Source organism: Gobio gobio (genome assembly GCF_949357685.1).
Source record: "Gobio gobio genome assembly, chromosome: 8".
NCBI lineage: Eukaryota > Metazoa > Chordata > Actinopteri > Cypriniformes > Gobionidae > Gobio > Gobio gobio.
Genome location: NC_137114.1, coordinates 32,350,361 through 32,364,451, shown reverse-complemented (window position 1 = coordinate 32,364,451; position 14,091 = coordinate 32,350,361). Strand labels below are relative to the sequence as shown.

The window sequence follows — 14,091 nt, the reverse complement described above, 5'->3', positions numbered from 1 at the left end:
TGTGAATGTTCCATCCATTGCGAGATAACCTTGGCTATACCATCTATGGAATGCCAAAGATGGTATAATTTTTTTAATAAATAAATAAATAAATAGCCAAAGAAATGTAAAAATAAATAAATGTGTATTTATACTTTTATTTGCTTATTTATGTGAAATTGTATTTTCCCACATTTATTTATTTTTAATTTATTTATTTATTTATAGATTATTTCCACTTGTCCACGCACCTCTTGCATTTTGTTTCACCATAATGTGTCACTGTGGTGTGGCACATTATTTATGTTATATTTATGTTATATTTATATATTTTATATATAAATATAACATATTTTTCTTAAATATATACATGCATGTGTGTTTATTTACATATAATTATACACAGCTCACATATATTATGTAAACACAAACTTTTATTTTAGATGGGATTAATCACAATTAATCGATTTGACAGCATTAACAATTACACATAAATAAGGAAATAAAATACACATAATTTTTTTTTTTGTATTTAAATACACATTTATTTTTGTTTTACATTTCTTTATTCTGTATTATTTTTTACATTTTAAAAATATTTTTTATGTGTTTATTTCTTATTTAGCCAGTTTTGGCATTCTGTACACCCATGGCTCAAAACTTCCTTTGAAATCCTTTGAAATCTCAGTTGTTGCATGTTGTTGCACCCCAGTACTCGAAATTATATTTATCTGACTAGATTTCAAACTATCTCTCTCATATAATGTAGATTATGTATTCATTTGTATCCCATCATGTATCCCAGGGGTTTCCGAACTTGGGTCCTGGGACCCCCAGGTGCAGCAAGAGAGTGACAGGGGTCTGTGGAAAAGTCCAGAGAAAAACGGTAAAAATAAATAAAATAAATAAGTACTGGTACATAAATAAATTAGATTAAAATAAAAAATAGATTAAAAAATAGCTATTAATCAATTAAATAGATACAATTAGATACATATAAATAAAATATTAGGATGGGGGTTCTTTCACACGAGGATGATCAAATTTGGGGGTAGGCCTACGTGGCATCTAAAAGTTTGAAAACCCCTGATGTATCCTACACATGGTTATTTTATATTTTTATTTGAGTATTATATCTCAGTAGTATAATTGTAATCTTTCTTGATTGTGTATAATTTCTCTTTTTTTTATTGGGCTATTATAAAAACAGACTTTTCAGTTAACCAAGCAAACTTATCCTATTAAATAAATGTAACAGTAGACCAACGAGTACTATGATTAAAATATAGTACATGATTATGATTAATAACACATTATACTAATGATCAAAAGCAGTTAAAAAAAGTCCTCACATGTAGTCAAACTTGTGTAACATATACAGTGCTATAATAAATATAATAAAAAAATATTACTATTTAGGTTTTTAGTTCAGTTGTATTTTTTATTTATTACCAGTTCATATTTCTAGTGCTACAAAAACCGTATTTCGTTTAATTACCAAGGCAACATTTTATCAACAGTGCATCAAATTTTTACATTTTATTTCAGCTTTATTTCAATGAACAAAAATGTTTTAGTTACCAATAATAACCCTGACCCATACCAAAGCTATGCTCTTACTGAGACCCTTCAGTGTCAGGTTTATATATATCTAGGCATGTTCTGAAATGATTTACAGTACCAATTGACGGCCACCGAAAGCAAAACTAGACAATAGATTATTATTCCATTGAACGGGTCTGCCATTGATTTCTGCAGCTGCAGTTCTTAACGCCGCCGGCAGATGTCGCCGCTTCTTCTCACTGAACAATAAGCAGCAGCATGAGGCCAACCTACCGCCTTTATCACTATATTTACAACAGCGCTCGCCTGCTCACGTTCAGCTGCGCCCATCTAGAGGATAGAAGGATAGAAGGAACAATACCGTTCCCTACCAAAAACCTGGATATCTCACAACGGTGAGTCCAGCGGACTTTTATGTATTTATCTATTTATGTTTTAATTCTGTAAACAAGATAACATCCAGTTATTTTCAGGAGGTAAAAATCCCATGTCAGGGATGCGAGCATGGGATCAACAGCAGTCCGCTGCTGGATATAGAGGCGAAGAAAGGACCCTTATCAGCCACTTACTCATGCTAACTGACCTGCTAACTGTAGCCGGAGGATTGTTACATTCACTGTTCATTAGCTACCTTACGGGTTTATAGGTTTGGTAGTTTCACGCTGAAATTTGTATACTCTGGTGGTCTGTGTTTAACAGTAACAGCTAATTTAAAGGCTTAGAGGCTGATCTTCAGCGTTAGCGTTTGGCTTTCCTGCTGCCGATGACTGACGAGTCTCTCGCCGCTCCGGTTGACTGACCGGGCAATTTATATAAGGTTTCTTGTCCTAACGTGTTTCCCTTTTATGTGACTCTCGCCTGGATTTTATCTCTCTGGCCTTTAATGCGTCAATGACACATTGTCGCGAACTGCAGTTTTAAAAGCTACGTTGTAACAGAACGCTTAATTATATCGCAGCATTATAGGTGTGAAGGAGGGAGGACAGTGCTCAGAGTCGCCCTCACTTTCCTTTCATGTCAGTGGTCAAGTGCATATGGGGGGTTAATAAATCAATTTATTAACAACAGTAATGCAATTCATAGCATACTAGCATACTCATGTTACACAATACATTCTCAGATACTAGGGACTATTCACAGATAATGAACGTCTGTCATGTAATGCATGTAAACACATACTGTCTATCTATTATTATGAGGCCATCAAAACTGCATGTATGACAATCGTAAATGAATGAGAAAAAGTTTATATGTATATGAAGTTTATATCATGCACATTGCTGGACACTGATGTCACTGCTTTACGTGTCATGTCAAATACGGTTGGGTTTTGGAGGAAACTGGTTACCTGAGTACATTTTTGCAAGAGAGTTTAACTTTTATATGCTTGTTCAAACATGCTGAGCATATTCAAAAACCTCATGGAAACCTCTTGAAGCGAATATCCTGTGCTATAAAGAGACGAAAATGAGAATAAATAACTCGTTAGGCTAATGCATAGAGGAGTCTGACATCTTTAGGGCTTTCAGGCTCAAGCAATGTCGTTAACATTTTCCATTTATATTCATTTTTAATCATAATTATTATCATAATGTCACTGTCTTTTATATGGTTTATACTAGTTAGGGTTTACTAGTATTTGTTTTATATTATTGTTGAACTCAAATTATAAATAGTGGTAGTATTAGGTCGTATCATTTAGTATTGCATTAAGGCTAAATCAAGCCTTTTATGGGGAAGAATTGCCTTCCTGTATTATAGGGAAGAATTTGGCCCCTTGTTAATGGAACTTGTTTGGATGATGAAGTCTCCTGCTGGTGGGAAAATAGGAATGTTAGAGGCCCGTGGCTTTCATAGCACCTCCCCAATGCCTTAAACCCTGTTTGTTTCACATCCTTATAGTGAAATAATGATACAGTGTCTTCCTTACATTAAAATCAGTTAATTTTGCTGTTCCGGTGGATATTATCATGCCACATTATGGTACAGAAGTTTTCTTGTGTGAAGGCCAGTCAGTGATTTCAACTACATAACGCAGCTTTACCGTTTCACAAAGTAATTGCAATAGTTTAGTTGGAAATTATGACATGACTGGAATCCAAAATATTCTCATTGTGCAAAGAAACATTAAAAATGATACAATTATTGATGCTATGATTTTGTTCTCTCTCCAGGGAGCCATAATTAATCCATTCTGGAAGTACAGAAGGCACTCTCTCTATGTATGGAAACATCTCTTACTTTTGAAAACATTGGTGCTTCTGTAGTGGGACGTAGCCTACTTTTGGGGACAATATGTTCAACTTGATCAAAAAAGACAAGGAGAAAGATGGAGTTAGGAAGGAGAAAAAGGACAAGAGAGACCGGAGGGAACGGATGTCTGCAGCTGAGCTCCGAAGCCTCGATGAGATGAGCATGAGGCGGGGCTTCTTCAACCTCAACCGGAGCTCCAAGCGGGACTCCAAGAACAAGTTGGAGATCTCGAACCCGATCCCTATTAAAGTTGCCAGCAGCACTGAGCTCAACTTGACTGACATTGAGTCGGACGGCCTCAGTAACCGCAGCAGCATGGTCCTGGATGCAGATCAGCTCAGCGCGGCCAGTTCCAGTGATGATCTGAAGGGTGATTATAGTCAAGATGGCCATCGGAGCTCTGTCAAGGAGCGGGCAGCTAGGTTTGGCTCCCTCGCCATGCAAAACTCACAAATGGGTTCCATCATGAAGCGCTTCTCCTTTTCTCAGAGGAATAAAGATGAAAGTCCGTCCGAAGGATCCACACCGTCTGGGCAGAACTCTGCTGCCCCGTCGCCACAGGTAGAAACCAAGATCTTTGACCCCCAACGTAAGCCAAGTCTACAACATCAGCAGCAGCAGCCTCCTGCTGGGAAAAAGGTGCAGATTCCTGAGATTGTGGATAAGACGTTTCCTGCGGACCTCCGCTTGCCTGCTGTCGTGCCACCGCAGACGCCCGAAGTTCGGGAGCTGGTTCTCCAGAGGCGGAACACCGGAGATTTCGGGTTCTCCCTGCGGCGCACCACCATGTTGGACCGCGGCACGGATGGAAAGGTTTATCGCAGAGTAGTCCACTTTGCGGAGCCAGGTGCTGGCACCAAGGACCTGGCTCTTGGTTTGGTTCCCGGAGACAGGCTGGTGGAGATCAACGGGCGAAATGTGGAGAACAAGAGCAGGGATGAGATCGTGGAGATGATTCGGCAGTCAGGCGACACGGTTCGCCTTAAAGTTCAACCCATTCTGGAGTTAAGCGAGCTGAGCCGGTCCTGGCTGAGGAACACTGAGGGGCTGCGGCGGGAAGCATTTGACGTAAGTCCATACTTTGTTTCTCTTTTCTTCTCTCGTTCATGATCACAGACTTTCCAGGCAACTCCCCACAAGCCTGCCCAGCTCTTGCACATGTAGAGCCAATTGGCTCTTCTCGAGAATACAAGCACATCATTTAAGATGAACATGTTCTTGTGCAACAGGAAGCGGATTCCTTTCCAGGATGAACATCTGTCACAATGTGTCTAACAGAATCTTTTCTTCCTCCAGCTTTCCACAAGTGATGACTTTAATGAGAGGCTTTGAAATTGTTTTGTTTGTGTTTTTCTTCACAGTTTGCTGTGCAGACACAGTGCGACAGTAAATTCAGAATTTTTCCCATGGAAATTTCACATGCTACAGCACACAGTTTGCAGTTTAGATTTGGTATGCAACTATAAATTGCACTTGATAGAAAAAGAGAAAGAGGCTGGTCAGGCACACTTTCTTGTGTGAGATGAGTGTGACGAATGGGTGGAAAAGCTCTTTCGTTTTTTTTTTTCTTTGACAGACAGAGGGAAACCATTCAAACATATCTTTTATATCCTTGTTGGATAACCGATAAGAATGGCACTTTTGCGTAAATGTTTTATTTCCTTTAGAATGGGCGGAGGTTGTGTCTTCAATAACTAGCATGTGTGCCACTACTGGTCTGGATCCAATCTGGTGCAGTCGTGCCAAGTTGCACATGTTGACGCTGAGACCACTCACAAGGCTTCTTCCTACAGTAACTGCTTGAGAACATTGTGCAAGACTCCTTGATAACTACACTACTCATTGGATTCCTAGAATTTAGCAATGTTGTTTGCTTGCTTGGAGAGCAGTACATTCAATTAACATACTCGTCTGGTCGGTAACATGCAGTTAGGAGCCCTGGGTAATTTGTAAAAAGGTATTCTGAAGCTAAACGATGAGCCATCTGTTAAACTTTAGAGCGCACAACAAAGAGGTGTGACACGCAAGTGAGTTTTGAAACAGTGAATCAGAGTTTTGAATCATTAAATGGTGTTTGTGTAGGAAAAAAGGTGTAGGCTGTTTAATAATTACTTCCTTCAGTTTTCTGCTGGCTGACAAATACAAATTTAAATGGTCCCTTTGCAACTACAATATTTTTCATTAGCCTAAAACAGGGTTTCCCAACTGGGGGTTCACAATCCTTGAGGGCGTCATTAGTAAACTGCCATGGGTTAGCAAGATTGTGCTAAAAATGCAATACTCAATTAAATGGATTCAAAAATGTATATAAAATAAATAATTTAAATGTAGTTTTTCTTAATTGCATTTATTAAATGTGAAGCTACTTAGGTTTTTAATTTTTTGTATTTTTTTTTTTAAGTTTACAATTTACAGGTGATAGCCGTTTTCTCACATAATACTTTTTAAACCTGTTTTCCAGCAATCAGATCTGCTATTTACACGTGTAACTGCTTTCTTTTTCTTTTCTTTATTGCTTCCATTCAGACAGCTGTTAATACGTTATTTATTTGTTTCAGCGTCTATCCAATTTAATGACATTTCTTCCACAACCGCAGATAATCACGAAGCAATTGTGTCAGTTCCTTTAGAACTTTGTGATTGTTTCAAACTGTTTGACAGCACAGACTTCTTATGTCAGAGCGTTCTAACTCATACATGCTCAAACTGCTATTCTTACGGCTAAGAAATGGCAGTTATGGTTCAATCAAAACCTCTAAATGGGAAAAAAGGACTAGACTTTTGTGATGAATTGGCCTGAGGAACATTTGGGTTGAGGAATATAGAGTGTTAAGTGTTTTTGTACTTGTTGAAACAGACTCTGGTCTCTTTGTAGTCAGTCTTGGCCAGAGTCTGCAGGTGAAGAGCAGCTGTACTCCTGCAGGCCGTATGGACCTACAGGTGCCTGACAGCACAAAGACTTGCTCATCTTTCTCATCTTCAGCATTACTACATTTACATGATGGTAAATGATCTGTATAGCCTAGAGTAAGGAAAGCTGCCTCTCAGCTTCAGCATTTGTGTCTATAATAAATCTTAGCTCAAGCACTAACATCAGGCTAATGGTACTATACCGCTGTAATGGGCTTAGAAAAATAAAGCGATCATCAGCCCTGCCTGTTGATGCAACCACACGTTTGTATAGAACTCCCTAATGGTTTTTCCTATGGAACGGTTTTAACTTTGGCAGCATCATAAATTAAGCACTTTCAGGAAATCTAAGATTTGTTTAACTTTTAGGTTTGAGTGATTCAGTGACAGACCATCTCGCAACAATTAGAACAGTTCATCATGTGCTTCTGCAAATTGGTCATTGGTGAGCACCTCCATCTCATAGCCGGGTCTGCTGTGCTATTTTGGGTTTTTACCAACAAACAAGAGGGGCTTACTTTGCTGCATAGTTCTTAGTCAGCCTCCCGTTGTACTCATTATGGTTCATTACATGGCCTCAGGTCAGTGGGAGTATTCTGTGTCACCCTGACTCTCGCCCCCCCGTCTCTCTCTCGGACACCGATCATAATCTGTTCGGTCTTTTGGCAAGCTATGCTACAGGCATTGTCTGGAACATCTAATATGTCCTCTGAGAGTATTAATTTTGGGCTGCTTTTGTTGTGGAGCTGTTTTAAAATAAAGATGGGCGGGAAGTACTAATGGAAGTGACAGCAGTGATTGTTTATTAAAACACAATATTTAAAATGGTGATAGAGGGACATATAGGTCAATCAGATTATTCAGAAAATATTTGGACATTATGCCCACTTTGCCGAATAACAGACGTGTTCTTCTATTCACTTTATCATTTCCAAATTCTACTGACATTAGTCGTTGTCAGTGGATAGCATTTCTGTTTTCAAATTTCTATTGATAATTTTTTTTCTTTTCTTTTTTTTTTTTTTTTTAATTTTGTGAATCAAGTAAATGTTAAAGGGATAGTTCTCTGCCAATACCTACTTAAGTAATAAACTTAATGCGTAATTAAAAACTGTAAATGTGAATCATAGTGGTTTAATCAAAGTCTTCTGAAGAGACACAATCTCTATATGCACTGGACTTTTGTGTTCATCTTGTGTGATTTATTGAATTGTATTATGTATATAAAAATACATTGACCCTAGCTTTTCATATGACTGCTGACCATTGAGAAATCCATAACTGTCATCCACTAATTTGCATTTGACCTTTTTTCAAATGCAAAGCAATACTCAATGCAAAAGTGGCATAAATGGGCCTCATTTTTTTTATTTATTTTGTGGTTTGTCATTTCTAGTGATGCCTTGCAATTTGATTTGTCAGACAGCAATTTGCATCAATGTTTAGGGAGTGTTTGGGGAACGTGCTTAGAGGATGAGTTCTTTTAAACAGCTACATGGAGCACAAGTGAATGGAACAAGTCTTAAAACATGTTTCCTAAAGTTGAACTATTTTTGAACGCATTCCTATTATAGAAGTAAGTGTGGAAAAGAAGATTTGACAAACAGGAAGTGGAGAGCTGGACCTTTGTTCTGGTGTGAATGTGGTCTCGGGTAGTCGTGTTTTGTAGCACGTGTCTGTGGAGGATCTAGGTTTGCCTGTGTGATGTCTGGAGTGCTGTACTGATTTGTGGGCCTCACTGAGCAGCGGGAGCCATTCTCGGCCCCATTGTCTCGGAAAACAAATAGCAACAGCTTTATCATCAATCCAAATAAAGAAGAGCCGTAAAACGACCATGTCCCAGTGCAAACAAAAGCCAAGCGAGGGAGTTCATGACGGTCTCCTCCAGCAGGCATATGTTATGAAGTCAGGCACAGCTGGGGTCTGCTGCTTCATTGAAAGTCATCTTGATTGACCTTTTACTTTCTATAGCTTATGGCTCAGTTGTGCAGTTTTTGAGTCTTAGATTTAGCAATGTTTTTCAGGACAAAGTTTGGTGACCTAGGTACTGCTTTGATAGTGAAAACTGTTTTGTTTTTTGCTTTTAAAAATGTGTTGCTAGAGTGCTTTATGGTTGCTAGGTGGCTGTTGATCCAAGTCAAACAACCGTCCCCAAGTCTCAATGATATTTATACAGATGACTTTATCTCCTTTGGTTTGAATATACAGTATTTTTGCCATTTTAACAGACTTTTCTTTATTCTTGTTTGGTAATTTGATGACAAATTATATACACACGCTATTTTGATTGTTGGAAATATTTTTGACGTCCTTTTGTAATTGAGTTTGGCAGAATAGGAACTTCGCAAATAGGAACTTCCCCTTCATTGCAGGAATGTCTTTGGAGTGGCTGAAGAATGGTATGTTATTCCCGCTGTTCCCTATTCCTTAGAAGAGAGCACAGCAAACATGCAGGAAGCCCTCTATTCTTCTAGGCATTGACCAGTGTAGTCAGGATGTCCTGAGATGGCCATGAGGAAGCCAGAATAGAGACAGTACTACAGACCCCGCTGAAACAAACAGGTAAAACGCTCTATTTTCAGCACACAGGCTGCTCTTGGTCTAGTCAGATTGTCTCGGCCAAGACAAAACTAGGCCTGGAAGCAAATTTTTTTGGTTATTGAGTCCAACACATAGGGTGTGTCTTAATCAGCTCTCTAGTTGAGTAGTTGGTGCACTTCCTAAGCAGTCAGACATTTTTTAGGGCTGTCCCACTGTAAACAGCAAAATGAGGGAGTGAAATGAGGCAATATCTTTTGTTATTTGCTATTAGGTTAGTATCATTGATATATTTTGAAATCAGTACAGTTAAACTCAATTGACAGCATGTGTGGCATAATGTTGATTAACAACAATGACATTTTTCCACTTGTCCCTCCTTTTATAAAAAAAACAAAAAAAAAATTCTGTGTTACAGTGAGGAACCTACAATGGAAGTGAATGGAGTCAATTTGTAAATGTGAAAGTATTCACTGTTTCAATAAAATAGCCGCAAGATTTGTGTTAACCAGTGTTATTTTAGTTTTTTATATGCTATTAAGTATTTATTCACATTTTGAATTGGCTTTTATTTGTATATTTTTGTATTTATTAATATTTTAAGTTTGCTGTTATTTTTATCATTTCACTTTTTATTTTAACTTTACTTATGTGCTTTGTCATTTTTAGGGGTGCTCCGATTGATCGGCAACCGATCTCGATCGGTCGATAATCGCTTTGGGATGATTGATCGGCGGTCTCCAAAAAGGCCGATCTCATGAACCGATCGCATGCTGACGACACATAAACCCGCACCTGCCGTGAGAGCTAGGGCATGACATGCAGCGACACCGTCTCATTCTCTTTCCAGCGCGGGTAAAATAATTATAATCCTGAAGGTGAGGTACATAAAGGTTAAGGTTAAATAACTTACGCAGTTATTTGAAAACTTTCTGTGGGACGTAAGTTCACAAACAGCGCGCGTGAATCACCGCGTGCCCGCGCGTGCGCTCTCTCTCCCTTTCAAAATGCTCAAATGGCTTCACATCAGCGCATCGCATGTGCACTAAAATTGCTGCTCAGTTGACACAGGATTTGCCACTTTGCACAATCGAGGCAGTGTCGCATCGTGACTAAAGTTTATCATTTGCATTTATTTTTAAGTCTTGCCAGTGTTCAAACCGCTCAGCACTCGCGCGCACGGCCTGGAGAGACACACACACACACACAGGCCATCTCACAAAAAGCTTGCGAGTACAAATTGCGCTGAAAGGGTCAGATACATACAAATGTATGTACTAAATGACCGTCTTGACGAGTATGCAAGTAAACCCCGTCGTGACTCGCGAGTGAACGTTTGTGCAACTGCATGTAACCTATCCGTGTTCGCTCTTAAAGTGACAGCTGTCGAATAAACTGCTGCTGTCTCTGAATTTCTCTTTGTCTTGTGTTGTTTGATGAACCTTTATGACACTCACTGCTCTTGAATGACTAACTTTTGCAACCTTAAGTGTAAGGATTAAACTAATTTAATTTATTCAGGGAAGACCAATATTAATTTACATTTGATTTCTTATTAAATGTCTTTAGTATTTCTTACCTCAATACTAATGTTAGACCTACCTGAAAAATTGTTTTTAAAAACAAAAATGCACTGCATGATCAAATATTTAGGTGAGATAATTATATAATTTTTTTTAATATACATTTATTTGGGAAAGATGGCCTACAGTAGCCAGCCTTAAGTTATTTCATTTTCAAAAATAAACACTTGGTGGTTCTTCAAGATCTTGACTCAGTTAGTTTAATTTCTACAAATGGTGCAAACTCTGCAAGATTATAGATAAAAGATTGCCATTCCCCTGCCATTCTGTGATCGGCAATCGGCAGATCATGATCTTGGTGATCGGTAATCGGTGATCGGCCCCAAAAATGCTGATCGGAGCATCTCTAGTCATTTTTCAATTTCAATTTACCATTTATTTTTATTTCAGTTTTAGTAATATTAGTAATGTAATCATTTTCTTTTATTATGTGTGATCCAGAAAATCTTTTAAATTTTTTAGCACAATGCTTTACATTTCTGCTTCTACATCCTCCAAAAATGGGACCATGCATTTACTTCCATTGTAAGTGCCTCACAGTAACCTTGACACGAGAGAGGAGTCAAAATATATTTTTTTGTGGTATAATCAACGATTTTAGAAAAATATATTTGAGGTAAATAGGTCTGCCATTAGTACAGGTATTTCTTGCTGACTGTGGAGGCATCGTCATGGGTGGCAACTCATAATGCCTGACTGACCTCCAGCAAGGTTGCACTCCATGGCACTGTCTGCTGAATAGTTACAGCTGTGCACCAGATGCCCCCAGACCCGCATACACACACCGATTGATGCAGACATTCTGACACCCAGCCTCAATGTGCCATCATGCTGTTTTACAGGCAATGTGAAAGCATGACTTTGCAGTTAACAAACCTCAGAAGTCCATCATTACCAAGGCTGCATCAAGACCACAAATATGCTTTCATTAACATACTGGTCTCGTATAGGAGTCCTTCCCGCATACACACTTTTAACAATGTTGAAATAAGTTGTAGTTGGCTAATTACAGTACTTCTCATCACAATATATAAACAATCCTAAATGTCAGGTTTGCAGTATGTTTTTGTAATCAGTAATCACCAGCCGCAATGCCTAGCACATTGTGATTTGTACTGTAGTTTTTTCACTCTGTACACAGGGCCGTACTGGCTCCATCTCTGCCGCAGGACTGGCCCACAGCACCCCAGGGACATTCTGCACCACACTGCTGTACTTCCCTTCTTCTCTGCTTAGAGTAAAGCCTCAAGTGGAAGAGATGTCAGTGAATTATTGTTTTCTACCAAAAACTGTTCACTAAACGATTGTGGCACTTTTGGTTGTTGTATTTCAGCGCACTAACCGCCCACAATCCAGTTTAACCAGACTCTCGTCTGCTGTAAACCCTATCAGTCTATCTTCATTCTTTCTGTCTGTTGTTCCATCTGTCTATCTGGTCAGCCGGTCTTTCAGGCTATTGTTTGGTCTGTCATGGATAAAAATTAATTAATTTTAATTTATTGTAGTACAATTTTGTTTGGTACTTCAATTCAAATTCACTTCAGATTGAATTTGAATTTAAAAGGCATTTTCAGTTCAATTCTGAATCTCAACCCTGACAAACACCTCTGCATCACATACCAGGCGCTAAAAATGGACGCCTTAACAGGAGGATGATTTGGATTTAGAGTGTGTACTTGAATGGAGTCATCTGTGATAAATTAAGTGAGTTTGGCTATTTTTTTCCCTTCTATCATTTAGTAACATCCATTTTAACTTGAGAAATTGCTCCTCAGCTGAAACCTTCCCTCTATGACCTCCCTCTCTTTGTTTCTTTTTCTCTCTCTTTCTCTGCCTGTGGGTTCTGGTACTTCTGTAGCCTTGGCATTGCTTCTGAACAGTCTGTGAGCAATTTTACCAAGTTAGGTTTTTCATATGTGTATGTAAGTGTATGTAAAATAACAACATCAGAAATCCTAGAGGCTGGAAATCTTCAACTCTGTACTGGCCCTTGACCAACGATGATAGTTACCACTCCATGGATAATATAACTTTTTTTATTGTGTAAACTGAGTTCAGAATTTTAACCAGATTTAAAGGAGTAGTTCACTTTAAAATGAAAATGACCCCATGATTTACTCACCCTCAAGCCATCCTAGGTGTATATGACTTTCATCTTTCTGATGAACACAATCGGAGTTATATTAATAAATATTCTGACGCTTCCAAGCTTTATAATGGCAGTGATGGGGTCCATTGAGTTTGAAGCTCAAAAAACCACATCCATCCATCATAAACATACCCCATGGCTCCGGGGGGTTAATAAAGGCTTCAGTGGGGTTTTAGAGAAATATTTAAAACTTTATAAAGTAAAATATCTAGCTTCCATCAGAACACCTTCTGTATTCAACCTACGTAGAAAGTGTAACGCCTCTCACAGTTCAAATCGCTTGCACTACGTTCTATTGATATGCAGATAAGTTGAAGACGGTCTGGCGGGAGCTAAGATATTTCACTTTATAAAGTTTTAAATATGGATATTTTTCTTCCAGAAACGCATCGATTGGTGTCAGAAGGTCATTATTAACGCCCCGGAGTCGTTTGGAGTACATGTATGATGGATGGGTGTGTTTTTTTTGAGCTTCAAACTTACTTCCGTCACTGCCATTATAAAGCTTGGAAGCGTCAGGATATTTATTAATATAACTCTGATTGTGTTCATCAGAAAGAAGAAAGTCATATACAACTAGGATGGCTTGAGGGTGAGTAAATCAGGGAACATTTTCATTTTAAAGTGAACTACACCTTTAACGTTCATTTTTCATTGTAATTTTTCGCACATGCTTTTTTTTGCATGTGTATTGTGGAAACATGTATGTGTGATGTTCACATACTACTTCGAGAGAACAAATTGTTTATGTATGTGCCCTAGGTTCTTTTTTTTTTAATGGATGTGCTGTGTGAAAAAAAAAAATCAATTATCATTATTTGTTCCCATGGGGACTTTGGCCTCACTGTGGATGTATGCTCTCAGTGTTGACGGTTAAACTAAAGCCATGAGAGGCTGTGCATAATAGTGAGTTTTACTACTAATCCCAAAATTGGCTTGTCTGTATGAACCATGACTACAATTGCAAAAAGTAGTTTGGTGAATTCAACGTGCAGTCACAGGTGCATGGATAGCATATATTGGCTATTTTTTGTCTTTGAATGTGTCCAGACGTTACCATATTTTAGAAACACAACCGGCCTTTTTGTAATGTAAGGTATTTTATGATATGGAAGG

General features: G+C 38.4%; 1 protein-coding gene across 3 annotated transcripts in view; it reads left to right on the top strand.

The window, feature by feature from the left end:
* Nucleotides 1–1,834: 1,834 nt before the first annotated feature.
* Nucleotides 1,835–14,091, top strand: part of myo18ab (myosin XVIIIA b) — a 107,123-nt gene continuing 94,866 nt past the window's right edge. For 2 of the 3 annotated variants that reach the window (XM_079824570.1, XM_079824565.1), the window contains exons 1-2: nt 1,835–1,937; nt 3,717–4,863. In XM_079824570.1, coding sequence (XP_079680696.1) covers nt 3,838–4,863 — 1,026 coding nt within the window. In that variant the 5' untranslated portion in view covers nt 1,835–1,937; nt 3,717–3,837. Of the gene's footprint in view, nt 1,938–3,716; nt 4,864–14,091 lie in introns of those variants that run through there. The other variant, XM_079824571.1, reaches the window with a different exon arrangement.